The following is a 27,459-nucleotide window of genomic DNA, read 5'->3' as shown; positions in this document are numbered from 1 at the left end:
ACGTGCCGGGGGGCTGAGCGGGACCAGTCCTCACTCCACGGGGAAGCTGGGGCCCAGACGGGAGAGTGACCGGCCCGTCTGCCTCCCTGACACCGTCTCAGGGCTTCTGTTCTAGAGGGGGACGACAGGAAGAGAGAAGGGACCTTGGGGACGGCCCGGGACAGGGGAGGTCATGGGGGCAGGGACGGGGCCGGGTGAGATGTGTGGACTCATGGTGGGGTTGTGGGAAGGGACAAAGGGTTGGGGCCGGTGTAGAGAGAGGGGGAGCAGAGGGCCGGGGGACCCCGTGGGCCCCTGGGCTCGGCCTGCATCTTTAAACTCCTCCCAGAGGGCTCGGGAGGGTGGCCAGCCCAGCCCACTCTTGCCTGGTTGGTGCTAAATGCCTCTGGGGCAAGCCACCTCCCCCCACCACCACTGGGGGCTCAGATTCCTTGGGGTCGCCCCAGGGATGCCTGAGGAATGCAGGCTGGCTTAGGGGCCAGGTTGGGGGGCTCAGCCGCCGCCTGGATTGAGAAGGCGCCAGTCCAGCTGCCGGAGCCACTCCCCACAGCCACTGCCAGGTGTACTGTCACCCTGGGGCACCGCGCGGCCGGTGGGTGTGGCAGCTGTGTCTGAGGCCCGGAAGCCTGCGGCACCGCCATCCGGAAACGGCCTTTGTCTGAGGGGACAGAGGAGGGGCTGGGGTGCGGGGATCCCCCGCAGGGCGGGCTTCCGGGGCTGCGGTTTCTGGGGGTGAGGGCGTCTGGTGCTGGGCTGGGGACGGGCTGATGCTGCTCACGAGGAAGGGGCGCTCAGGGTCACAGGCGGGGTGGGGGAACTGTAGGACCTCATCTTGGAGGAGCTGTAATTCCTGGGGGTGTAGGATGGGGAAGGGCGAGGGGGGCCGTGGAGAGCCAGTCAAGGGGCAGGCGCCCCGCAGCTTCGAGGGGCGGGAAGGGCGCGGGGCGGGGAGGGGCGCCGGGAGGTGACCAATGGGGACAGCGCGCGTTTGCCCTCGCAGCCTGCAAATTCCTCAGGCCCCAGAGGTCCACCCGACCCCACCCCCTCCGAGGCCTTTGGCATAAAAGGCGCCAGGTGCGGGCCTCGCCACTCCTGCCGTGCAGCTCTGGTCGCCGCCGCTCGGTCGCTCCTGTCCGTGTCCTCCGCTCGCCATGACCTCCTACAGCTACCGCCAGACCTCCCGCCAGTCCTCGGTCACTCCGTCCCTCGGGGGCCTGGGCGGCGGCTCCGTGCGCTTTGGGGCGGGGGGCGCCTTGCGCGCGCCCAGCATCCACGGCGGCTCCGGGGGCCGCGGAGTGTCCGTGTCCTCCGCGCGCTTCGTGTCCTCGGGCGCGGGGGGCTACGGGGGCGGCTTCGTGGGCGGGATGGCCGGGCAGGACACGCTGCTGGGCGGCGATGAGAAGGTGACCATGCAGAACCTCAACGACCGCCTGGCCTCCTACCTGGACAAGGTGCGCGCGCTGGAGGCGGCCAACGGCGACCTGGAGCTCAAGATCCGAGACTGGTACCAGAAGCAGGGCCCCGGGCCGACCCGCGACCACAGCCACTACTACAAGACCATCCAGGACCTGCGCGACAAGGTGGGCAGCGGTGGGCGGCGGGGCGCGGGCACCTTGGGGACTGCGCGCGCACCGCCAGGATGTGGGGTGGGGAGGGGCGCGGGGGGCAAGTAGGGGGGTCAGGGGAGGGGCCAGGTGGGACACGTCCTGGGCCACCTAGGGGGATGCCCAGGGGCGCAGCAAGGGGCAAGAGCTTGGCCTGGGAGGGTCTGGTTCACCCTGCCCCAGATCTGACCCTGGGACTCTGGGGTCGACCCCTGCATTCCTTCCTCAGGTTGGGTTTCCTTCAGGCAGGGTTTGGTCTCCTCCCACTCCTCCCCAGCCACTTAGGCTGAAGAGTAATTAATCCCAGCACTCTGGGAGGCTGAGGCAGGAGGATGGCAAGTTCCAGTTCTGCCTGGGGAACTCACGGAGATCCTGTATCAAAATAAAATAAATGGGGCTGGGGGTGTAGCTCAGTGCAAAGGCCTTGGGTTCAATCCCTAGTGTGTACGCACACATACATACATACACACACACACACACACACACACACACACACACTGGGCAGAGTGGGAGAGCCCATGTGGCCCCAATGTAGGGGGAGTGAGGGACAGGGCAGAGGCCGCACCTTGGCTGCACAGATCCCTGCCCTGGAGCTGCAGGAGCTCCAGAGCCAGTAGCTCCCTGGGGTATCAGCCACAAGCTCCAATGGGCCCTTCTGCTCGAAGGGCGGTCACAGCCCCCACCATACAGGAAGAGGGAGAGCTAGCGGTGTTAGCAACCCTGTATCGAGCTGTGTGTGGTGGTGTACTCTTGTATTTCCAGTACTCAGGAGGCTGAGGCAGGAGAATCACCTCAAGTTCAGGGACGGCCTGGACTACACAGTGAGACTGTCTCAGAAAACCAAACCAAACACCCCAGCTGGAGTAGTGCTTATCAAAATGTTTAAAATGTGGTCTACAATGAGAAACCCATTACACGGGCTGGGGGTGTAGCTCAGCAGTAGAGTGCTTACCAAGCAGCAGCAGTTCAATCTCCACTACCACTACCAACAATACCCAAACAGAAAGCAAACATTTCCGTAGGGACCCAGAACCTCAGCGCCCTCTCGCTCCCATTCCCTCACGTACGTGAGGGCGTGCACACGGGCGTGCACACGTGCATACACGCGCACACAGTTTCTTCCATCTGCTCTCCTCAACGCTCTGCGGATTACCCCGGGTGCCCCAGTGAGTGAGCTGTGACTCAGCCCTGCCCTCAGCGGTGGGCCAGGGGGTGTGACTGTCCCCGCAGGCCACGCGGTCTCAGACTGGGGTGGCTCGGCAGATTCCCAGCTCTGCACCCTGGGTGCCCACAGGCTTAACAGAGCCGGGTCTGAGCACCTGGCACAGAACGGGCTCCTTTTCCTGAGGGCAGAACGTGCTCGGAAGAGGCGGGTGCAGAGTGAGGTGTCAGCCCCCTCCTATCCCGTCTGGTGTGTAGACCCCTCTGGGCCATGGAGAGTGTCCCTGGGCACTGGGTTCAGATGTCCTCCCCAGGCCTCCCTGCTGACCCCACTGGCACTATGCCCAGCTCCCGGGCATAGCCTGACTCCAGAGAGCATGCCAGTGGGCATCGCCATGTGCCTAGGGAGTGGGCGCAGGGGGTGGGCAGTGCTGGTGTGCCCAGCAGATGCCAATCTCCCGCCTTCTGCGTCCAGATTCTCGGAGCCACCATTGAGAACTCCAAGATCGTCCTGCAGATCGACAATGCCCGTCTGGCTGCCGACGACTTCCGGACCAAGTGAGTGACTGCCTTGAGCTATGGGAGGGGAGCCCAGGCAGGTGGGGAGGGCGCAGAGCTGCAGCGCCAATGCCAGCCTGACCGCCACGGTTCCTCCGAAAGGTTCGAGACGGAGCAGGCCCTGCGCCTGAGCGTGGAGGCCGACATCAACGGGCTGCGCAGGGTGCTGGACGAGCTGACCCTGGCCAGGACCGACCTGGAGATGCAGATCGAGGGCCTGAAGGAGGAGCTGGCCTACCTGAAGAAGAACCACGAGGAGGTGGGGGCGGCTGGGCCTTCTGTTCACCCTCAGTGTGACCCTGGGTGATGCTGAGGGCTCCTAGGGATCCAGCGGGGGACAGTGGGGACCCGGTCTATCTGCTCCTTGACGCTGATCCCTGAAAATCCGTGCCCTTTGCCCTTGGGGGGTACAGGAAGGGGGGGTCACCTGGCCCAGGCCCTACAGGTGCGGGCCCTGGCATGCCCACTTCTGCCCCTTTCCAGGAAGTCAGTGCCCTGCGGAGCCAGGTGGGTGGCCAGGTCAGTGTGGAGGTGGATTCCGCCCCAGGCACCGACCTCGCCAAGATCCTGAGTGACATGAGGAGCCAATACGAGGTCATGGCCGAGAAGAACAGGAAGGACGCCGAGGCCTGGTTCACCAGCCGGGTACGAAGGGCAAGCGGCACCCCGGGGTGGGGGTGGCGGGGAGAAGGCTTGGTGTTGCCCCCCCCCACACACACACAAAGCCCTGACTGCGCTCATCCTTTCCTCTCCCCTCTGGTCCCAGTCTGAGGAGCTGACCCGGGAGGTCGCTGGCCACACCGAGCAGCTCGAGGTCAGCAGGACGGAGGTCACAGACCTGCGGCGCACGCTGCAGGGGCTGGAGATCGAGCTGCAGTCGCAGCTGAGCATGGTGCGTTGCCCCCGCCCCCGGGACGTTCGCAGCTGTGGGCAGCCTGGCGGGTGGCCGTGCCCAAGCCCTCTCTGGGCATCTCGCTCTGCTGAGTCACGGTGCCCTGCCCTCCTCCCTGCCTCACCACAGAAAGCCGCCCTGGAGGGCACCCTGGCGGAGACCGAGGCGCGGTTCGGAGCCCAGCTGGCGCAGATCCAGGCTCTGATCAGCAGCATCGAGGCCCAGCTGAGCGACGTGCGTGCGGATACCGAGCGCCAGAACCTGGAGTACCAGCAGCTCATGGGCATCAAGTCGCGGCTGGAGCAGGAGATCGCCACCTACCGCAGCCTGCTCGAGGGCCAGGACGCCCACTACAACAACCTGCCCGGCCCCAAGGCCGTCTGAGTGGCCAGCTGAGCGGGTGGTGCCTGGGCACCGGGCCCCTGTCCTCCTGTAGAAAGCTGTTCCTGGGCATCCAGAAGGACGCGCCTTTGACCTTGCCCTGCCCAGCTTCCCAATAAAACTTGATGGCCCAAGGAGGAAAGATTTGGTTTATTGCAACCCGTGGAGAGGTGGGTGGGTCAGGGCTCCGCCTTGAGGTTTATCTGAACCGAATTCCACCCTGTCCCAGGAAAGGCAAGGGAGGGCCCTCCACCCCTTTGCCCTAGTGACAATTCCTGTTGGCATGACAAGCCTTCATTTATTTAACCTGTGAAAGAAGCACCAATTGTGTCCATTTTACAGACAGGCAAACCGAGGTTTAGGGAGGTGAAGTGGTTTGGTAACTGCTCTAATACATGGCAAAGGTGAGGTTTGAAATGGATCCAGGTTCAGTTCTCTTTTGCTTGTACTTCCCTGTGTGTGTGTGTGTGTGTGTGTGTGTGTGTAATGGTGCATACTCACATGCTATTTAATCAAAACCCGAAAAGGTGGCATGGGCTGTATTTTATACATTAGGAAACACGCTCAGAGAGGTTAAGTACTTGTTCCAGGCTGGGTAATGATCCCTAGGTGCAGGCAGAGCAAGAAGCCCAGCTCGCGGGGTCACCCCTTCCCGGGTGGTCCCCTAAAGTTTCCACCTGTGCCCTGGGATCCCCGGGAGTGGCTCCTGCTGGCGCGGCTCTCCTAGCCAGCTATGGTTGCCTGCGCTAACACCAAAACCCCTGGCACCCGCCAGCCCTTAGCTGGGCCCCAAGCCAGGAAAGGGACCCAGCTGTGACCCGGGCCTCCCCCACAAGCCTCCTCTTGGCCTGGCCTGGCTTGTCTGGGCCTCCCTGGGCAGGCAAAAGAATAAAGTCCCAGCTTCCTGGCACTGCGGGCCCTTGGGGTAATAAGAGGCTGCCATAAGGCAGGGCCCCTCAGCAGGGATGCAGGGTGCCCTCACCAATCTCCCTGTGACCTGGGGTGGGGGTGGGGCGCACACCTGCAGTCCCCGCACTCTGGGAGGCTGAGGCAGGATGGCAAGTTCAGACCCAGCCTGGCTAATTTAGGGAGACCCTATCTCAAAATAAAAAATACAAGAAGAGCAGGGAGGTAGGTGGGGCCAAGGCCCTGGGTTCAGTCCTCAGCGTGGCAAAAAGTATAAAACAGGAGTTTCCCTGTGACAGCTCTGCCAGGGCCCTGTGCCGGCTCTTGTCACCTCACGCTGGTCTGAAGGGGGCACCATTTCCTCCACAGCCCTGTGGGTCCCGGCAGGAGCCTTGTCCGGCTCCAAATCTCAGGCTGGTCGCAGCCGGGGGACCCAGAGCCCAGTTCTTGCCCGGCCCCTTCATCCACTTGCGTTCGGCAAGGCGTGGGGCCGGTGGCAGAGCCTGGCTGCGGCCCGGCCGGGACACCCAGGGCTCCTTGTCCCTGCCGTGAAAGCCTCCCTTGTCACAGCGAAACCCTCCCCGGGCCCCGGGCACTGGAATGTGCCTGGGGCGGGGTCTGGGCCCCACAGGTGGCGAGGCGGCTGGGCCCCAGTCGGCGGGTGTGGGAATGAAGCCGGGCTTTGTTCAGCTCAGTCTGGGAGCCGCGTCGGCCCCAGGACAGCCGGGAGGGGCGGGGGCCGGGGTCTTTCCATTGCCCAGGCCCCTGCGGCTCTGCCAGTGCATAGGGCGTTTCCTTTCCGTCACCTTGCTCCGTCTTGGGGCCAGGGTTATTTCCATTTTGCTGATTGGTAAATTGAGGCTCGGGAGAGGGCACCTGACACAGGCACACCTGGTGCGTGGGAAAGGAGGGACCGAGCCCTCTGTCTGTTCCCAGCTCCTGGGCTCCAGGTAGCCTGGGGCTGGGGTCAGTGTGAAGGGCGGAGCCCAGCCAGCTCGTTCTCGGCCCCAGGAGGGAGGGCCCAGCTCGGGCAGAGACGCGAGGGCCGGGCGCCAGCGAGGAGGCCCTGGCGCGGCCGGCCCGGGGCAGCTGCCATCCTCGGCCTGCGCCGAGGAGCTCGGAAGGTCCTGAGAGTGCGGAGCGGAGTGGGGCGCGGTGGCCCCGTGCCCTCCCGGGATGGAGTCTCGCCCTGTCTCAGTGCTGGGGCCCAGGCGTCTGCAGAAGCCTAATGAGCTGGCGGGTTGGGTTTGATTATTTTTCTTTCAGAGAGGCAGCGCCTTCCCACCCGCCAGACAATAAGTGCTCCACTGTGTCGGTCCAGCACTTGCCTGCGGCTGCTTCTCTGCACCCAGCCAGGCGCCCACGGAGACGCAGGATCTCGGGGTCGAGGGAGGGAGCTGTCTCCTGCCCCCTTGCTAGCTGAGCTGTCCTGCGCTAATGTGATGGCCTCCCCTCTCTTGGTCCTGATTTCGTTCTTTGTGAGATGTGGGCAGGGGCCGTCCTCTGCGTCACGGGATTAGAGGGGATGGGGGCTCTCCATCTGGTAGGTAACAACAGAAACTAGCCGCTGATGTTGCAGGCCTGTCATCCCAGCACTTGGGAGGCTGAGGCAGGAGGATCGCTAGGAGTTGAGGCCAGCTGGAGCTACATAGTGAGTTCAAAACAAGACCGCCTGTATTGTCCAGCGGGCGTCAGTTATGGGCAGATGGGCAGTCTAAGGTCACAAAAGGCTCACAGGGCAGGGTGTGTTCTGATGTCCAGGGATGTAGCCCGTCCTGGCTGGGTCCTTGGACATCGGAAAAAGCAGCTCGCCATCACCCCCTCAGTCAACAGGAGCCGAAGGGGCAGGGGCAGGGGCAGGGGCAGGGGCAGGGGCAGGGGCAGGATGTGGCCTTTGGCCTTAGGGCTTGCCTGGAAGTGAGTGAACAGCCTCACAATACAGCAGGTCCAGCCGGGGATGCCGTGGCACATAGCTGTCATCTCAGCTCTTTGGGAGGCTGAGACAGGAGGATGGCAACTTTGATCCCAGCCTGGGCAACTTGGTGATTTAGTAAGCTCCTATCTCAAAATGAAAAATAAGAAAGGGCCAGGGATGTAGCTCAGTGTGAAGACCCTGGGTTCAATCCCCAGGGCTGTCATCAGAAAGGCAGGGCTTGAACACGGGCCTGGAGGACTCCTTCCATCACAGCCCCTGGCCAGGAGCAATCTCCATCTGTGGGACAATACGCCTTGGCCTTGAGGTCCCTGGTGCCCTCCGCCTGCCCGCCCGTCCTCCCTGTTGCCTCCCTCCGCAGCCTGCTGCGCTAGTGGTGGGAGGCGGTGTTAATCCGGCCCCGCTGAGCTGCGACACGCCTGTGTGGGAAGGCAGGGGCTTCCTGGAATCTCCCCAGCCTTATCTGCGGAGGGCTGCCCTGAGCCGCCCGCACGGGCAGAGGTTCAGGGACATGTGCGGTTGGCAGGTGGCAGCTCATCCATCAGCCCCCTGTCAGCCCGAGCCCCAAGGCGCCTGTGAGCCAGCCAGGGCTGGGGCGGGGGCTGGGGTGCAGGAGGTGGAGGGGCACGAGGAGGAGGAGAGGGCGTTGGTGCCCCGGGCAGGCTGCCCGGTCCCGTGGGTCCCTACATCTGTCCTCGAGTCCCGAGGCCTGTGAGGGGGGAGAGCGGGGCCAGGGATGCCGAGTGCGGGCGGCTGCCCTCCCTCCCTGGGGCAGGCTCACGGGCTGGGGCAGCCAAGCCCGGCCTCACCACTCTAACGGGCCGGGGATGGGTGGGCGGAGGCTGGGGACCGCCTGTGAGCAGCTCTTTCTCACGGACAGAGCGACAGAGAGAGGAACCTGCAATCCAAGTGTTAAATCCATGGCCCCGGGCAAAGCGCCATTAACTCTGAATCATCTCTTTTGTTGCATTAAAAAAAAGAAGAAAAGAAGAACCGTAGGGAGCCACGTGGAGGTGTGCAGGCTGCTGTGCTCTGGGGCAGGGCTGGCGCCCGTCCAGCGGAGGAGCCGCCCACAGCCCTCCGAGGGGTACATAAGGAGCCCCAGGCCGGGGGGCGGCCAGGCCGCCGAGACCTGAATCCTCCTCAGCGCCATCCCCTGCCCTCCTCTCTCGTGCCTGCCGAGGACCGACGCCCGCTTCCTGGCCATGGCGACCACGTTTCTGCAGAGTTCTTCCTCCACCTTTGGGGGCTGCTCCACCCGAGGGGGCTCGCTCCGGGCCGGGGGCGGTGGCGGCTTTGGTGGGGGCAGCCTGTATGGTGGAGGTGGAAGCCGCGGTATTTCAGCTTCTTCTGCTAGGTTCGTCTCCTCGGGGTTGGGAGGGGGCTATGGGGGTGGCGCGGGCTGCGGCTTCGGTGGCGGGGCAGGTGGCGGTTTCGGCGGAGGTTTCGGAGGTGGTTTTGGAGGCGGCTTGGGTGGGGGTTTCGGTGGCGGCTTTGGTGATTTTGGCGGTGGTGATGGCGGCCTCCTCACTGGCAACGAGAAGGTGACCATGCAGAACCTCAACGACCGCCTGGCCTCCTACCTGGACAAGGTGCGCGCGCTGGAGGCGGCCAACGGCGAGCTAGAGGTGAAGATCCGAGACTGGTACCAGAAGCAGAGCCCGGCCAGCCCGGAGCGGGACTACAGCCGCTACTTCAAGGAGATCGAAGAGCTCCGGGACAAGGTGAGCTGCACCTGCGGGAGTGCGGGGCACAGGTGGCTCCCAGGGCAGGCTGGGTGCTGACCGCTGACCGCCGGCTGGGGGCGTCCTTCCTGCTCGGGGGAGGGCCGCTGTCCTGTGATCGCCGCACACTCGTGGTGCGCAGCTGTTCCGCTCAGCGGTGCCGGCGAGGGCGCAGGTGGGGAACGCTAGAGAGCCCCTGCCCCGGCCCCTGCCCACTGCGGGAAGACTGAGCCTCGATGTGGCCTCCTGCGCCCTGAACGCCAGGACCACATGCCTGACCCTTCAAGGATAGCTTCCACGCAGAAAGCGCCTTCGGGATGTAGGGGACACCTGGGGACTCACTGCCCTGTCCTCCCTCTCGCTTGTGGGCACCAGCTTGCGAGGCTGACTGGGCGTCCCGAGAGCTCCCTTGTCCGGGCTCATGTGCCCACCCCCGGACATGCCAGTCCCCCTCGGGCCCCAGCCACTGCCGCCTCCATGGTCTCCCACTCCCTAGAGACAGGGGTAGCCCCTGAAGCTACAGTGAGGGTGGCCTGGGGCCAGGCTGGGTGTCTCTGGGTCTCTCTGAGCCATGGTGCAGAGGTGGACGAGGCTGTTGGTCAGGGTTCCGGCCTTTGGCTCAGGGCTGGGAGCAGCGGGGGCGCCAGTCCTTGGGCACAACTCTCTGCTTCCCGCAGATCCTGGCTGGTGCCATCGACAACTCCCGGGTCATCCTGGAGATCGACAATGCCAGGCTGGCTGCCGACGACTTCAGGCTCAAGTGAGCACCCTTGCGCACCCTCCCCCTCCGACGTTGCCCTTTTACTCGGCTTCCTGGCCTGCTCAGCGCCCAGACCCCTTCACCTGGCCCCTCCCGACCTCCTTCTGTCTTCCCAGGTACGAGCATGAGCTGAACCTGCGCCAGACAGTGGAGGCCGACATCAACGGGCTGCGCAGGGTGCTGGACGAGCTGACCCTGGCCAAGACCGACCTGGAGATGCAGATCGAGAGCCTGAACGAGGAGCTGGCCTTCCTGAAGAAGAACCATGAGGAGGTGAGCGGCTCAGGGGCTGCGGGACAGGGGGAAGACTGGGCCCAAGCGCTGCTGCATAGCTGGCCAAGGGTGTGGACATGCTGTCCCTCTGAGAAAACCAGACAGGCGGCGGTGCTGTCCTCCGGGGATGGGGACCGAGGCCAGGCCAGGTGTGAACTCTGCCTCCTGAGCTTCCGGCTGTCTCAGGGCCTCCCTCGGTGGGACAGAGAGCAGGAGAGAGATCTACACACCCACAGGACCCGTGTGACCCAGCCTCTTCTTGTGCCACGAGAGGCAGGGGTCAGGGTGGGCGTGGTAAACCGAGGTCCCATCCTGGGTGAGGGATAGAGCTATGACTGGGTCCTTTCTAACGGGCCTCCCTGCCCCGCAGGAGATGAAGGAGTTCGGCAGCCAGCTGGCCGGCCAGGTCACCGTGGAGATGGACGCGGCCCCGGGCGTGGACCTGACCCGCGTGCTGGCCGAGATGAGGGAGCAGTACGAGGCCGTCGCGGAGAAGAACCGCAGGGATGCCGAGGCCTGGTTCTTCAGCAAGGTGGGCGGCTCCCCCTCTCCCGCCCCCCACACCCTGCCAGGGCCCCCTCCAGGTTCTCTGAGAACTCTGGTGGGGCTCATGCTGCGTGTGTGTGTCCCACAGACGGAGGAGCTGAACAAGGAGGTGGCCTCCAACACAGAGATGATCCAGACCAGCAAGACGGAGGTCACGGAGCTGCGGCGCACGCTGCAGGGGCTGGAGATCGAGCTGCAGTCGCAGCTGAGCATGGTACCCGCCGCTCCCACCAGACTCCCCACCTTGCGCCCTCTGCGGCTTCCTGTGTAGCCTGATGTGCCCGTTTGTGACTCTGCCCCCTCCAGAAAGCCGGGCTGGAGAGCTCGCTGGCGGAGACGGAGTGCCGCTACGCCACGCAGCTGCAGCAGATCCAGGGGCTCATCGGGGGCTTGGAGGAGCAGCTGGCCCAGCTGCGCTGCGAGATGGAGCAGCAGAGCCAGGAGTACAACATGCTGCTGGACATCAAGACGCGGCTGGAGCAGGAGATCGCCACCTACCGCAGCCTGCTGGAGGGCCAGGACGCCAGGTAGGCACGGGGCGCTGTCTGGGGCCGGAGTGCGGGGTCAGCTCACAGGGACAGCAGGGCAGTCCCCAGACGCGGGCCCGGGGTCTGGACTAGGAGCTGAGGTACGGACTCTGCACACTTCTGTGGTAGGCTGTGCTTCTTTTGCAGTGGGGGAGCTGGGGGTGTGGTCTCTAGGGTTTAGAGCTCGGATGAGGAGCTCCAGAGCAGCAGCTGCCTGCAGTGCTCTGAGGTCTGATGAGCCAGCGGGATGTTCAGCCCCTACGGAGCCCGGCGAGAGGTGGGGCGGGGCTGGAGGGGGCTGCATGGCCACCCACGGCTCCCTTCAGGAGGATGGGTGCCTCGGCCCTCTGCTGACATCTGCTTCCCTCTTTCAGGATGGCTGGCGTCGGCACCCGCGAAGGTAGGAAGGCTTCCCTCCGCCTGCGCAGGTGGGGTGGGGAGTGGAGTTGTGGGGTGCAGGAGAAGAGGAAAGAGACCAGACATCCCTGGGGGCTGGGGAGCCCCTCCCTGGACGCACGCTTCCCCAGGGGCGTCTCCTGGGGCCTGAGAACCCTGCGGGGTGAGCAGGCTGTGTTCAGGGCTGGGCTCCGGCCTGGCCCTGCCTTTATGCCCAGAGGGTGAGAGGCCCCGGCTGTGCCCGCTCAGGTGCAGCTCAGCTGCAGCCTAAAAGCAGCACCTGGGCTCACCTCGGGCAGCACCTGGGCTCACCTCGGGCAGCCCAAGTGATTGAGGAGTAACTGAGTAATTCTACGCCCGGCCTCCTGCAGCTTGGAGGACGCTGGCCAGTGCCCCTCCTCCGCCACTTTCCCCAGAGCCCAACCTGGGTCCTGACCGCCATGGGAGCCTGAGGAGGGGTCCCCAGGCTCAAGGGTGCTCCTTCTTTCTGTAGCCGTCCTGGGAGGCGGTGGCAGTGGCGGTGGCAGCAGCAATTTCCGCATCAAAGTGGAGGAGTCGGTGGACGGCAAGGTGCTTTCCTCCCACAAGAGAGATGTCTGAGTGCCCCGCACAGGAGGATCGGCCCCCGCCACTCCTGTCCCCCAGGGCCGAGTGGGGGACTGGCCAGAGTGGGTGGGAGGCGGCCATCCTCCGGTCCCTGTCTTCAGAGATGCCTGGCTGACGCATGTCCCCTGGTCCACAGCTTTCTGTGCTCTCTGTCCCTGCCCTGCACTCCCCACCTTCTTTGGGGTGCAAGCAGCAGCTGGCTAGGGTCATGGCTCCCGCGTGCCGCATCTGCTCCCACAATAAAGTTTTGCTTTTCCTTTCACAAACATCCTTTGGCACTGTTGCAGTACTCTTGCTGGGGGGCCCTGGGTCCCTACGCTGACTTCTTCCCACAAGGAATTCGTTCTTTGGAGCATCAGGGCCCTGAACCCTGGGGCAAACCCAGCACTGTTCTTCCGCCTGACTCTCCCCGGGGACCCACAACGTGGGGCTGGCGTGGTCCCTAGGGCAGGCTGGTGCACCCAGCCAGAACGCCGCAGGGCTGATGATTGTGAGCCCAGGGACCGATGGCGCCGAGGTGCGGGGCTGGCACTGCGTTGGGCACACTTGTCCACACTTCCATTTAGTACCACTGTCGCTGGCCAGGGTCAGGAGAGGACCCCGGAGCTGGGGAAGTGAGCACTTGCCCAGGTGACAGTAAGCAGCAGGGCTGCCAGGCCTCACAGACCCCCGGACCGGGGCTCATTCTGGGACCCCTGGCCATGCCCTCCACAGCCCACGCGGGACCTGCCTGGCTTCTGCTGTCACCTGTGTGCTGCCTGGGCCACCCTCCTTCCTAGCCTGGCGGGGTGGCCGGCCGGCGTCCATCTCTGCCCCCTATAGAGCTGAAGCTGACACCTCCCAAAGAGTACTTGAAGCACCCAGCGGGGAGACACTGACCCCAGGAAGCCCTCCCTGATTTTCCCAACTCCTTCCCCTCCAGTCCTCCCGGTCCCCAGCATCTCCCCATCTGTGTCTCCCCAGTTGGAGCGCCAATGTTCACCCCCTCCTGGCTGTGGCCTCTGATCTGGGGCAGGATTCTCTGAGCTCCAGGATTCATAGCCTGAACAGGAAGGAGGAAGGGAGCTGTGTGAACAGCTGGGCGGGGCCTGGCCTGGGGGCCCTGGGGCCAGGAGGGGGACAGGAGGGAGAACCAGTTTGGTAGCGCTGCTGGGAAGAGCAGGTGGGGCCTCTGCTCTCCGGAGAGTCTGACTTTGCTGAGAGGGTCGCTGTGTGCCCTCTGGGCACAGCCCTGCCCCCGGCCCTGGGGTCCTCATGGGGAGACCGGAGGAGAATGGCTCCTGGGCACACAGCCGGGAGGTCCCGGGGTCACTCATGACAGGCAGGCCTGGGCCGGGCACCCCACAGGCGGGCTGTGGTGGAAACCCAGGCCTGGAGAGGTTGAGCTCACAGCTAGAAACGGGGTCCCGGATGGCTCCCTCCGATCCAGATCCTGGATTTTTCCTTGATGTCCCGAGGTGGCTAAAGCCACAGCACCTCCCTCCCTGTCTTCCTGCCTTCCTTCTTCCTTTCTGTCCTTTGCCTCTCTGTTCCTTCCTCCCTGTGCTGGGGGTGGAGGCCTGGGCCACACACACACACAGCTGCACCCTGGCCCCTGCACCCCTTTCTTTGCAGGCCGTGCTGATCTGAATCTGGGGCAGCCTATTCAAGTGTAGTCAGCCTTTGCCACCAAAAGCACCATGCTCACAGCTAATCTTGCCTCCCCGGGGCGTGGGTTAAGCTCACTCATGGGCCGCTGTGTCCCCCACGTCCCGGGACTGGCCCGGCTCTGATCTAAGCCCCTGGCAGCCTGCTGGCTGCTCTGCCTCCTGGTCCCCTGGGCCTCTTTGGAGAGGTCTCAGGCCTCTGCAGAGCCGCCTCTAGTTTCCAAAAAAAGCATCTTCAGCAGGCCCAGGGAGGCCACACCTGCACGCACTCTCTGGGTGCAGACCCCGGGTTGGGGTAGGAAGGGGAGCCGCCTCTGTGTCTGCAAAGTGCCCGCTGCTGCCGGGATCCCTGGACAGAGAGGGCCCCGGCCTGATCCTGGAGTGAGCCGCCTGCGCCCGGGGAAGGTGCACGCCTTGCAGAGCCCTTAAATCCTCTGGGCAGAGCCGGCACCCCTTCTGCCACCCCGCCACACCCCGGCTGAGGCCAGGCTCCGTTTCCAGCCAATCCGGCTCCCGCATGCTGCCTCAGCCTCCCCACAGAGGGTGGCTTTGGGCCTGGAGATCAGGTCCTGGGAGTGTCCCCTGCTCTAGCCGGGCTTCCCAGATCAGGCACAGGGCAGCCTGCCACCGCCTCCCCTCCCCGGGTCTCAGTTTCCCCACCTGTAAACTGTGCAGGCTGGCTGGACAGGGTGACTGCAAGGTGCCCGTGGGACCCTCTGTGCCCTGGGTCTGTGACGGGGCCCCGTGGGCTCGGCTACATCGCAGCACAGGTGCTTAGGAGTACTTGAACCTGCTCCTCCCGGGCTCCCCTGCCTGAGATGTGGCTCTCAATGGTTTGTTCTGTCGGGCGTGTGCCCGCTGCACGGGCCGCGGGCAGCACAGGGAGGATTAGCTCAGCACAACAGCTCTTATCCCGGGACCGGGGCTGCGGGGCCCCGCTGGCTGTCCCTCCCGTTTGCCGGTCTTGTCACCTGCCAGAGGAGCCAGAGCGACCCGGAAACTGCCGCTCAGACCATAGCCAAGGGCTCCCCTGTGCTCAGAGCAGAATCTGGAGTGACATTCAGCAAAGATCCTGTCTTCGGAGGACCTAAGGCCAGCAGGGGACACGAGATAGGAAAGCACCGAGTGTCATTTGTCCGGTCACTGTGGGCCCCGCGTCAGCTGCGAGGATCGGAGAGAGAAGGAAGCTGGGCTGTGCGTCATTACAGGGCGGGGACCTGGAGGGCTCTCGGACCGGCCACCCAGCCACACCGAGCTCGTGTTTCTTCCCGGGTGAGGGAGGTAACCGGCCCCGGGGCGCCCTCCAAGTGCCAGGTACTGAGAGCCTCAAGTCCAAACTCCTCTGACGCCTGTCTCCCAGCTGCTGCCAGGGAGGCTCCGGCAGGTTGTGCAATCGAAGGTCACACAGGAATTTGGTGGCAGGTGGGGACTGCAATTCAGGTTCACCTCATCTAAAGCCTTGGTTGATCTGCTCGGGTTTTGGAGGGGCCCTGGGTGATGACAAAGGGATTTCGGGGCTGGGACGGCCGACGTGTAAGGACCTGGGGCTTTGGGCCGTGTGCGGTGATTTCTGTGGTATCAGGCCGGCCTCTCCGGGGAGGGGCTGCCAAGAAGGCCGGGCCGGTTGTCCGGGGAGTCTGCTGCAAGAGAGACCCCTCCAAGTGGGCATCCGGAGTCCTTCAGGAGGCGGGGTCAGCTGCCCTGAGCCCTGGGCCCCTTGTGCTCCGGGGAGGATGCGGGGAGGAGCCTGACCCCACACGGAACTCCCCATGCAGGACAGGACCGGAGGGGACGTCCCCCGGCTAACTGCGGCTCTGGTGTGCTGCGCGGAGGGCTTCCCTCCCCTGAGCCCCGACCCTGGAGCCCAGCCCGGGGCACACAGTGCTCAGGCTGGCCTGGGGTGTGGGCCACGGACCAGGCCTGGGGTGCTGGGAGGATCTGAAAGAGGACACTCTTGCCTGGGTGGGAGTGGTGCTGTCACTGCCTGAAAGTCGCTTTATAGGCAGCAGCTAGGCTGCAGACCCGGAGCTAGAGGTTCGAATCTTGCCTTTGACGCAGTTGATGCAGTTGAGCTCGTAAATTTGGACAGTGTATTTCACCTCTCTGGGCCTCGGTTTCCTCGTCTGATAAAAGGGTATAAAAACAGTCAGGTTGTTCTGAAATAAGCCCGTGCAGGCAGTGTCTAACAGAGTTCAGTGAACGTCAGTGAGGGTGATTTTTATCATCTCTCGGCACACACAGGCTGTGGTTGCAGCAAAGCTAGACGGCTTTCCTCTCCCCGTGCGCAGCACAGAGCACCTCTGTGACCCGACACGTGGGTTTCTCCCCGCGGCCACAGTTCTCTGACACCAGTGGGGTATCCACAGGTCAGTTCCATTCCCGCACCAGGGCGAGGACAGGCGCCCCAGGGTGGCTCCCACGTCCCATGCTGACTGCCACCTCTAAGTTCTCGGCTGGCCGCAACATCTGTCCAACTTGGCCACTGTCACAGGTTCTGTGACCCCCTTCCTCGGTTCAGTTGTCACACAAGTGCACTCCGTGAGGAATTCAATCTCCAGCGCTCCCCCTTTCCTGGAAGGTGGGGGAGGGGGGGGAAGCTGGAGGTCATTCTGTGACCAGCAGCCGACACCAAGCAACACCTCCTTAGAACCAGAGATGCTCTGTGTCCGGGAAATTCCAAGGGGTTCGGAGCTCTGGGGCCAAAGACCAAGCGTTAGAACACAAGCTGCCCTCAGTGTCCCGTGGCTCATGAAATTACTAAGGGTTTTGGGAGGCCTATGCTGGGAGCCCAGGCTGAAGATCCCAAATAGACACGTTTTATAGCAAACATGGTATCACTGAATAAAATACCCAGCAGTCACAGCAAGGCTGCCAAGGCACCAGGAGCTGGGGGAGAGGGAGCCAGAGCCCAGAGGTAAACTTATTTTGAGACCACATCTCACTATGTTGCCCAGACTGGCCTCAAACTCATGGCGATTTTCCTGCCTCAGCCTCCTGAGTGCTGGGATTGCAATCTTGTGCCACCACACCTGGCAGCCCGATGTGGATGTTTTGATTTCGTGATGTCCTTAGGCAGGTGACTTGTCTTCCCTGTCACCTCAGCTGTCTCATCTAAAACACAGAGCTAAAAACCCTTCCTCTTTTCTTTAATTTTTAATTTTATTTGCACATGTTTGCAGTTCCTGTAGTTCCTATCTTTGGGAAAGGTTACACGTACGTGTGACACCTTGCTTCTTTCTTCTTTTTATTTTTGTCTTTTTGAGACAGGGTCTCGCTATGCAGTTCAGGCTGGCCTTGAGCTCACTTTGTAGCCCAGGCGGGTCTTGAACTTGCAAGGATCCTGCTGTCTCAGCCTCCTGAGTGCTGGGATTACGGGCGTGTGCCACTACACCTGGCTCTTCTTTGTAAAATGCCCTTTCCCTCCCCTGCTCCCCTCTCCTCCTCCGGTTCCCCTGCCCATTTTTCATCCTTGCTGCTATCATTTGTCCTAGCTCATGTTATGGCGCATAGGGTTTGCACAAATTGGGTCTACGGGCTTCCTGTGCATGGCACATCTTTATTACTCATTTCCCCTCCTGCTCCCTCACCCTTGTTCCCTTGGTCCACTTTCCAGGTGCAAGAGACCCACCGTTGTCCCCTGCTATCCATCCTTTATCAGTCTTTTTGTACCTTGTGTCTCTCAAATGAGAGACACCATTCAGTACTTAGGCTCGCCCTTCTGGTTGATTTCACGTAACATTATGTTTCCCAGCTGCATCCATTTTCCTACAGATGTCTCAACGGTGTCATTCTTTATGGCCAAGTAGTATTCCATTCTATACACTACCCAGCCATCTGGGGACGGGTGCACAGGCTGCTTCCAGGACCCAGCTCTCGCCAGCTGTGCTGCTGTGGACACTGGTGCGCATGTGTCGCTGTAGCGTGATCGCTTACGCTCTCTGGGGAAGACACAGAGAGGGGGATCCCTGGGTCTACGGAATTTCTAATGCCAGTTCTTTGAGAAAGCCCCACACTGACTTCCATGATGGCTGTCCTGCTTTGCATCCCCACCAGCAACGCAGGAGGGCCCCTTTTCACCTCAGCCTCGCCAGCCTCTGTTACAGCTTCTTTTCCTAATGACTGCCATGATTTCCAGAGAAAGATGGAATCTGGCACTGTTCTAATTTGCGTTTCTCTAATGGCCAGAGATGTTGAGCATGTTTTTGCGTATTTCTTCCTCTGCAAAGAGTCTGTCCACTTCTCCTGCCCATCTCTTGACGGGGTTTTTCATTTTTAGGTGGTTTAATTTTTTTGAGTTCTTTGTACATTTTAGATATCTGTCCTCAGTCTGAGGAGCGGCTGGAAAAATCTTCTCCTCACTCTGCGGGTTGTCCCTTCACTCTACTGATGGATTCTTTTGCTGTGAAGAAGGCTTTTTTTTTTGTGCTTGGAATCGAACTCAGAACCTTGTGCTTGCCAGGCTGGCGCTTGTGCCACTGAGCTATATCCCCAGCCCCAGAAGATTTTTAGCCTGGTGTAATCCCATTTGTTGCTTCTTTTGTTATTTCTTGTGTGGTTGAAAAGCCCCTCCTCTTGGGAGGCCGGTAAAGCTGCAAATGTAGGTTTCTCTCTCCTTCCAGGTTAGCAGCAGGGAGTCTAAATTTGGTCTTATTTTGCCTAAAAGCAAAGAGGGATGCTTACCACAGGCCAGCACTATTCCTGTTGTCCCAGGCAGGGTATGGGGATGTGGTCCCCAGGATGGGTCTGTGATGGGCCTCCTCCCGGAGGGCTGGCTGTGTCCCCACGGTTCCCTGAGTTCAAGGAAGGTGCAGTGCTCCGAGGGTGAGGCCGGCCTGACCCCGGGAGGAGCGGCCGTGGCGTGTTTGTCCTGCCAGGCTCTGCAGGACTGGCCACATTGTTCCTCCAGGAGGAGAGGCGTTGGCCCTAACCTGCTCATCAGCCCTGGAACATGGAGCATTGTCACCCTAGGCCTAGCAGGTTCCATTAATCACCTCTTTGTCATTTTTGATCCTCCAGAGCTTCTGCTTTGGGCTGAATCACACCTTTTCTGGGGTGGAAGGCTGGGCAGGGCCGGCCGGGGTCAGCCAAAGCCCGGCCTCTCTGCCGTGTTAGGGCACCGCGCTCGCCCCGGCTCCCTCCCTGTGCTGGCACCCACCCACTGGGTGGACACAAGCCCGCTTCCCTCCTCGGAGCACAAAGGGCTCCAAAGCCCTGACGCAGGTCTTGGTCCTGGCCTTGCTGACTCAGCGAAGGGGGTTCCAAGGCAGCCTGGTGCAGGTGCCTCCCCACCTCTGCCCAGCCTGCTGGCCCTGGTAGCTGCCCTGGGCACGAACCTTTCTCTGGAGCAGGATCCACAGCCACTGGCCCTGGGGTGCATGGGGACGGGGAGCCCTGGCCTCCATCCTCCTGCGAAGGTCTCCCCTATTCTTCCCTCCAGCCTGAACAGTGAGGCCTCCTGTGGCAGTGTCACTATGCAGCCCCTGAGGGTCCCAGTCACACCCTGGGTCCACAGTCAGGACCCTGGGACAGACGTGGGCCACATCCTCCTAGCAGTCGGATACTCGAGAACAAAGCCAGGTGTCATGGGGGCCCTGCTCAGACACCATGAGACCGTCTTTTTCTGTGGCTGTGTCCTTCCAGCAGGGAGCGTCATGGAAGAGTAAACCCATGGCCAGGTGGGGTCCAGGCTCCTCAATCTCAGCACCGCTGACTTCTGGGCCTAAAACCCTTTGCTGTGGGCCTGCCTGTGTAGGGTCTCTCTCTCTCCTTACCCGGAGCAACCCCTGCTTGTGACAATGAAACTGTCTCCAGGTATTGCCAGGTGTGGTCCAGCCCGGGAAGCTCTGAAGGGCCCCCTGCGGACGGAGCTGGAGGGGCTGTGATGCGGAGGACGGGTTGTGGGTAACCGAGCGAAGGCGCTGCACCAGGAGCTGGTAGAAGGCTGGGCAGTGCTGCTTACACAGGGCATGCACGGGCAGACACACATCGGGCCGCGTCCTTGTGGTGTGTGCATCTTACTGCATGAAGAACATACTTAAAATGAGCCTTCGTGTCAGAGAGGACCAGACTGGGGGTCCAGCTCTGAGGCTTCCCTTAAGGCGTGGGGTGAGAGAGGACACACCTCATGGGGCAGCTGAGATGACAGTGGGTGAAAAACGTTGCCTGGGGCCCACGTCAGAGAAGGGCTGTCAGAACATTAGCAGGGCCAGGTCCTCTTCCCGTGCCTCAGTTTCCCCAGCTCTGCTTCACTGCCCCCAGGGTCCCCAGAAGCCCCCGCCACTGTGTATTTTTCTGACAGTCTCGGGGCCGTTTCTTTGTCAGCCTAAACATGTTCAAGGCAGTTGATTTTATAAGACCAACGCCTGTCATCCGAGCGTGACACAGACCAAGCGCTAAGCGGGACCCAGGACATTCCAGCCAAGACTTGGAGAGAGAGAAAGGAGGGCGTCCGGGGCTGCGGGGACCCCGCCAGACACAGGGCCACTTCGTAGTCACCGCTTCCTCCGGACCCCCACGCTGTCCCCATGCTTAGCCGGGGTGGGGCTGATGCCTGCAGAAAGGGCTCCTTGCAAGAGGTGAGAACTCAGCTGTCAGAGGGCAGACTCAGGCAGAGCGCTGCGCCCTCTGAATCATCTCTTTTGTTAAGGATTTAAAAAAAAGCCACCCCAAAAGACACAACCCACCCTGCAGATCAGAGCTAACTGGGCTTGTGGGAAACGAAGTGTACCTGGCACCGGGTCAGAGGTGGAGAGGGGAGGAGAGATGTCCCACCCTGAGGAGGGTGCATAAAAGGCGTCCGTGCCGGGGAAGAGCCACTGTCCTCGGCCGACGAAGCCCAGCTCAGCTCCTGTCTGCTCCTGCTCTCCTCTCGTCCTCAACATGAGCTGTCGCCTGCAGAGCTCCTCCACCAGCTACGGAGGTGGCTTCGGGGGCGGCTCCTGCCAGCTGGGAGGAGGCCGCAGCTTCTCTACCTGTTCCACCCGGTTCGCCTCCGGAGGCTCGGCTGGAGGCTACGGGGGAGGCATGAGCTGCGGTTTTGGTGGAGGGGCCGGCAGCGGCTTCGGAGGAGGCTTCGGCGGAGGCTTTGGCGGGGGTTTCGGTGGTAGCTACGGTGGCGGTAGCTTCGGGGGCTTCGGCGATTTTGGCAGTGGTGATGGCGGCCTCCTCTCGGGCAATGAGAAGATCACCATGCAGAACCTCAACGACCGCCTGGCCTCCTACCTGGACAAGGTGCGGGCCCTGGAGGCGGCCAACGCCGACCTGGAGGTGAAGATCCGGGACTGGTACCAGAAGCAGAGCCCGGCCAGCCCGGAGCGGGACTACAGCCCCTACTACAAGACCATCGACGAGCTCCGGGCCAAGGTGAGCGCTCTCTCTCTGAGGTGGAGACGGGCTCTTGGGGCAGCACAAGGCCTCCAAGGTCAGACACGCAGGGGCATCCCAGCGGGGCAGAGTCCCGAGTCCACTTCCGAGAGCCTTTGCCCCGAGGGGCTTTCTTATGCCCCAAATTTGCTTTCTCCCGTTATTCCTGTTCTCTGATGCTGCTCTTTGTGTCAACAATTTGTATGGCTTCTGAGCGAAGCATGACTCCATCTCTATCACCCCGAGCCGCTGAGCTCTTTGGGAACGTGGCAGTTTGAAAGCCGCCACGAATGACTGAAATCAGTGGGGAAGGGAAGACATGTTCATGCCTTGTGCTGGGGATGACTATTTTGGGGGGAACCGCTGAAACTCTCATTCTCCTTGGTGAAGACTAAGTGGAGGAGAAATAGACAGAGGTTCTGGCTGGGCCTGATGCTTGGGGCAAGGGTTGTCCCTCGCTCTGAGACCCCAGTTTATTGGAGTAGAGATCCACAACCCTGGTCTGAGCCCCGGCGAGGGGGCTCGGGCTCCCGGGGGTTTGGGCAAGAAACTCCACTGCGTGGGAACTGTTGCTGGGTTTTCCCTGTGCTCAGCTGTGAGGCCAGCCTGAGAGAGATTACTAAAAATCTGTGACACCGCGTCTCTTCTGATCTGAAGGAGCTAGCAGCCTGGCTAGGTGGCAGGCCTGAGGCTGCAGGCACCCAGAGACGAGCTCAGTGGTGTGGGTCCCCTGAAGGGCTCATCCAGGACCCCCACCCTGAACAGACAGCAAACGCTAAAGGGATAGGACAGAGCAGTCCCATCCTCACTCTATAGAGGAGGAACTGAGCCCAGAGACAGGTGCTTTGTCCCTGCTCAAGGACAGGGGGACTACAGCTCGGCCCTCGCTGCTTCCCAAGCGTGGGGTGCTCCAGAGGTCCCCTTCTTCTGCATGTTGTAGATCCTGGCAGCCACCACTGAGAACAACCGGGTCATCCTGGAGATCGACAATGCTAGGCTGGCTGCCGACGATTTCAGGCTCAAGTGAGTTCACGCCCCGCGTTCTTGCTGGGCGGTCTTCTAGATGCGCATAGTGTGGTGATGGGGGCTGGCGGCCTGTGGGGAGATCTTAGAGAAGTCGCAGAGCCCAGCATGTGTGTGTGGGGGTGTGTGCAGTGTCAGCTACATCTTGCTTCTTTCAAACGTGATTTTAATGCTGTAGGTACGAGAACGAGCTGGCCCTGCGCCAGAGCGTGGAGGCCGACATCAACGGGCTGCGCAGGGTGCTGGACGAGCTGACCCTGTCCAAGACCGACCTGGAGATGCAGATCGAGAGCCTGAACGAGGAGCTGGCCTACATGAAGAAGAACCACGAGGAGGTGGGGGGGGGGTGGCTGATCGCATCTGGTGAGAAGGGACAGCTCAGAGCCACGGAGAGGACAGGGCGCCTCACGGTCTTCCTGTCCACCCCCACAGGAGATGAAGGAGTTCGGCAAGCAGGTGGCCGGCCAGGTCACCGTGGAGATGGACGCGGCCCCGGGCGTGGACCTGACCCGCGTGCTGGCCGAGATGAGGGAGCAGTACGAGGCCATGGCGGAGAAGAACCGCAGGGATGCCGAGGCCTGGTTCCAGAGCAAGGTGGGCCCTCCTACCCCGCGTGGCCGAGGTGGCGCAGGCTGGTGCGGCCCCGGCTCCTCCCTCATCTCCTCTTGCTTGGCTTCCAGAGCGCAGAGCTGAACAAGGAGGTGGCCTCCAACACGGAGATGATCCAGACCAGCAAGACGGAGATCACGGAGCTGCGGCGCACGCTGCAGGGGCTGGAGATCGAGCTGCAGTCGCAGCTGAGCATGGTACCCGCCGCGCTCACCCAGCAGCCGCCGCCTCCAGGCTTCCCTCGGGTCTGCCCCCGGCGTGACTTTGTCCTCTCCGTCCCTCCAGAAAGCCGGGCTGGAGAGCACCTTGGCGGAGACCGAGTGCCGCTACGCCCTGCAGCTGCAGCAGATCCAGGGGCTCATCAGCAGCATCGAGGCGCAGCTGAGTGAGCTGCGCAGCGAGATGGAGTGCCAGAACCAGGAGTACAAGATGCTGCTGGACATCAAGACGCGGCTGGAGCAGGAGATCGCCACCTACCGCAGCCTGCTGGAGGGCCAGGACTCCAGGTCGGTCTCAGCGGGAGGCTGCAAAGCCGCAAAGACAGCGTGCGCTCAGGGAGGACGGGGCGAGGGAACCGCACGGGAGGTCAGAGCTTCCGCAGACGCCCTGAGTCCGGGACCGCTAATGGCCCCTTCTCCCGAGGGCTCTCAGAGGGACAGAGGGACAAGGCAGGCAAACAGACCCTGTCCACAGCGGGTCTCCAAGTGGTGGCCCTGTCCTTGCTCCTTTGCTCACGGCTCTCTCTCTGCCCTTTCAGGTTGAACGTCTCGGCCTCCTCTGCAGGTAGGAGCAGCTTCCAGGGGGACCTCTGGGTTCCTGGGGGGAGGGGCTGGGCCGGTGGAGGGGAGCGGGGGGAGCCAGGGTGGACACCTCACCTCTTTCCACAATGATGGCTGTGCCCCAGAGAGCCACCAGACTGCCTCGGGGGTTGTCTCCCTGGGAGACAGTAAGACAGTTCCCATCCACGCACCTCTGACTATTCAGGAGCTTGGGGACCCCCGGGACCCCGGCCTGGCCTGAGGTGGGTCTTCTCCAGCCTGAGCATCCCTTGTCCCCTCTGTGTCCCAGGAAGTGGCAGCTACAGTGCCAGCACCACCTCTAACGTCTCCGGCTCTGGCTCCCCCTCCTCCTCCTCCCCTCGACGTGTGTCTGACGTCCGCAGGTTTTAGCTCACTCCCTTCTGCCTCAGGGACAGCTGGGGCTGCCCTGCAGGACTGAGGGGCACTGCTGAGGCCCAGCCCCCACTCCCGCCCTGGTACCCCTGAGGAGGGGCCCTCCCCTCCCCCTCCCCATTCCACGCTGCCCGCTCTGTGATTTCTCAACTTCTCTTGTAAAAAGAGCAGATAATCCAATAAAGCTTCCTGCCTGCTTGCAAGCGTATTTCTGACTCTGGCTTGGTTTCTGAGGGTAGCCCTGATGTGGGGCTGGGGGTGAGCCGGGTACAGCCGGGCGGGGCAGTTAGTGTGGCACTGCCGGGGACAGGGCTTCTTGCTGGGGAAGGACACTGCCTCGGAGCGGCAGATACTGGGAAATAGTGGTCCCCAGCAAGTGTGGACCAGTGGACCTTACCGGGGACAAAGCAGAGCCCCTGAGCTGCTTCTCCACCCTTTGGGTGCTCAGCATCAGAGACAGCAGTGGGGTGCAGCGGGGCGGGGGGTGGGGGGATGGGACACGACAGAGGCCGCTGCACAGGGTGTGAGGGGCCGCCAAGGGGGACACCATGCCAGCCCCCGTACCTCCCAACTCCTGAGCACTGGCCCCTTCCGGGCTGATGGCTCCCTGTGGTCGAGGGCTCTGTCCCTCTGTCCTCCAGCGCACCCCGAGGTCCTGCCACTCCTGACCACTTGGGGGACCAGCTTGGGACTCACTGAGGGGCCTCAGCCTGCCCGACCCCACGCCCTCTCTCTGAGTCCCGGCCCCCCGGCCTTGCCCACCCCCTGCGCACCAGTGTGACCCCTGGCATCTGCCCTAGATGGCTGACAGTGTCTCCTCACTGCCCACTCACCCCAGGCCATCCTGGATGGCCCCATGGGTCCAATTCCCTGTGTGATGATAGGTCCCGAGCCCGGGTCGCCGGTGAAGCCCCTCAGCGTGCAGCCCCTCGGCTTCCCCACAGCACGCAGGAATCTCCCCCTAAACCCCAAGTCCAGAGACTTCCCTGCCTCCTCCCCACGATGGACGACCTGCAGACCCACACCAAGGTGGCAGCGTCTTGGGCCCTTCTGTCCCTCTGTTCTCTCCGAGTCCTCCCAGGGATGGTGTCCCCATAGCCACGGTGTCCCCTGGGTCTGACTCACTGGCGTCCCTGGCCTCTGCTTCTGGCTGCCTTGCCCACCGACCACACCACACCCCCTGGGTCGATCCCTCAAAGCGCCGCGCCCTCTGTCCTCGCAGTGCCCCGCTCACAGCCCACACTCCTCACTGGCCCAGAGGATGGGGATCTGGCCCTTCCCGCCTCCAACCAGCCCTGCCCCTGCACCAGCCCCCCAGTGCACCCCAACATCCTGCACCCCAAACTGTACAAGGCTGCAGTCTGGGGTCCTTGTTCCATGGATGACCTTGGTCTGATCTGACCTTCCTCCTCCTCTTTCTCTCTGCACCCCCTCTTTGTTTACCAGTTTTTTTTTTTTTCTTTTTTTTTAGTCTTTTTCTGAGACAGTTTAGGCTGGCCTTGTGCTCACTTTGTAGCCCAGGGTGGTCTTGACCTCACAACAATCCTCCTGCCTCAGCCTCCCAAGTGCTGAGATTACAGGTGTGCACCACCACGCCCGGCTTTGTTTACCAGGTTTTTACTGAAGATTCAGAAGCAGGCAGATAGCCCTTCTGACAAAGCAGAGTCTTCTGCTAGTGGAGGGCACATGTGGGTGTCCTCCTGTGTGCACCCCAGCCCCAGCATTGGCAGCACGCCCCAAGGGACGGGGGTGTGACTTCTGCACCTGGGGCCAAGCAACTTGCCGGAGACGGGGCCCAGCCAGCGCTCAGCAGAGGAAGAGCGGGTGGGAGGGGGTGCGGGGACCTGCTGCTCAGGGCTGCCCGGGTTGTCCCTGGGTTTTAGGGCTGGAGGGAGGTGTTCTGTGGTCTCCCCAGGGCCCCGTGAGAAGCAGTGTCTGCTGCCACCAGGCCTGGCTTACCTCCTGGCTCTGCCCCTTCTCCCTTTATGTGCCTGGCACAAAGTAAATGCTCAGCAAATGGCACCTGTGGTCATGACCCCTGCTTCTCTTTCTCTGGGTTAAGGGCCTAGCACGCTTCCACTGCACCACCCTGCTGGTCCCTGCTTCTCTTTCTAACTGGGGACCTTCAGGCGGGGGCAGCTTAGTGCTCAGCCGCACCCTCATGCTCCGGATGCCATAGGCGGGGGTGGGGTGGGGTGGGGAATGAGCAGCGAGCAGGCGTGAGCTCCGGGGAGCGAAAGGTCTCAGCAAGCACCCCGCACCGAGGGCACGGGGAAAGGAGCCCGGCCCCAGGCAGCGAGTGCCTGGTCCTCAAAGCTGAGCGCCCCGGGTCCTGATCCAGGCCTGGCCCCCAGCCGAGGCCCTCGGGGTGGCCCCTGCCTTCTGAGACGGGTGGGGTGCTCCTGGGGTGAGAGGGTGGCTTTTGTGTGGGAGGGTGACGTGGCTGCACCCTTCCTTGGCCTGGTGGGCGCTCGGACCCTTCTCCCCAACCCGAGGGAGGACGCTGAGAAGCTGGGCGCTATCGAAAACCGGATTAAATAACCCCAAGTTATTGCAGGCTGACCGGGCCTGCAGTCTCGCAAGCGAGTGGACGAGGAAGGCTTAGATAAACGCAGACAATGTAATGATTTCAGGGCACCGGGAGGGACTAACTCTCTTACAGCTCCAGTATCCTCTGAGTTAGCCCAGGGCTTCTCTGGGTGGCCCGCATTTATTAGGTTTACAAACAAAGGAGGATACTCAAGAAAAGGCAGGAATCTGGGCAGGACTTTTCCAAGTAACACAGTATGTTAATTTAGGAGAACTGTGTTATCTCCAGGAAGGCCTTCACAGCAGGAGCGAGAGGCCTGCAGCTGCAGTCTCTTTCAAGTGAATGGGGGTTGGAGCCAGAGGCCCTCAGCTGCGGCCTTATCTCGTCTTTAGCGGCGTCACTGTGTCACAGGCCAATGCAGGCCTCAGCGGTGACCAGTGACTCACAGAGGTTCATTGACAATGAATCGGCTGCCTGTCTGCAGGCCAGGTGCCTAAGCTTCGGACAGCTCACGAGTAAACATGACAAGCCAATTGCTTAATATTAAACCCAACTCAGAACCACACTGCAGTGGTCCCCAGCAGGCCCCATCTGAGGGGGGCAGGGCTGTGAGAAGGGGCACCCCGCTCTGACCCAGGAGGCGGGGGAGGCTTTGTGACCAGGACTCCACCTGTCCCCTTCCTCACCATGGGGGGGTGCTGAGGGACGGCAGAGCGATGGACCTGCCGCGGGGTCAGCACCGCCCCTCCCTGGGCTCCCACTGCAACTTCCTTGTGCTGCAGGGCCGAGCAGGCGGCCGCGCCACCGCAGCTGAGTCACCTCTGCATCGGCGGCGCGGGTGCGAGCGAGC

General features: G+C 62.3%; 1 protein-coding gene across 5 annotated transcripts; it reads left to right on the top strand.

Annotated features, from left to right (window-relative positions):
- The first annotated feature begins 979 nt into the window (after positions 1 to 979).
- Positions 980 to 24,287, top strand: LOC102029816 (keratin, type I cytoskeletal 19). 5 transcript variants are annotated; one of them, XM_013519185.1, is made up of 9 exons: positions 980 to 1,403; positions 8,980 to 9,159; positions 9,837 to 9,919; positions 10,036 to 10,192; positions 10,563 to 10,724; positions 10,827 to 10,952; positions 11,045 to 11,265; positions 11,640 to 11,665; positions 12,155 to 12,535. In XM_013519185.1, the coding sequence occupies exons 1-9, from the start codon at positions 1,152 to 1,154 to the stop codon at positions 12,259 to 12,261; spliced, it is 1,314 nt and encodes a 437-aa protein (XP_013374639.1). In that variant the 5' UTR covers positions 980 to 1,151; the 3' UTR covers positions 12,262 to 12,535. The 5 variants fall into 5 exon arrangements, with proteins under 5 accessions (XP_013374639.1, XP_005394466.1, XP_005394463.1 ...); XM_005394406.2 differs by lacking the exons at positions 980 to 1,403; positions 11,640 to 11,665; positions 12,155 to 12,535 and adding exons at positions 23,665 to 23,690; positions 23,976 to 24,287 and having other exon boundaries at positions 8,452 to 9,159; XM_005394404.2 differs by lacking the exon at positions 980 to 1,403 and having other exon boundaries at positions 8,462 to 9,159.
- Positions 24,288 to 27,459: the final 3,172 nt, after the last annotated feature.

This window comes from Chinchilla lanigera, unplaced genomic scaffold (genome assembly GCF_000276665.1).
Source record: "Chinchilla lanigera isolate Chin_1 unplaced genomic scaffold, ChiLan1.0 scaffold00050, whole genome shotgun sequence".
Lineage (NCBI taxonomy): Eukaryota > Metazoa > Chordata > Mammalia > Rodentia > Chinchillidae > Chinchilla > Chinchilla lanigera.
The sequence above is the reverse complement of the archived record's forward strand: the minus strand, read 5'-3'. Positions and strand labels throughout refer to the sequence as shown.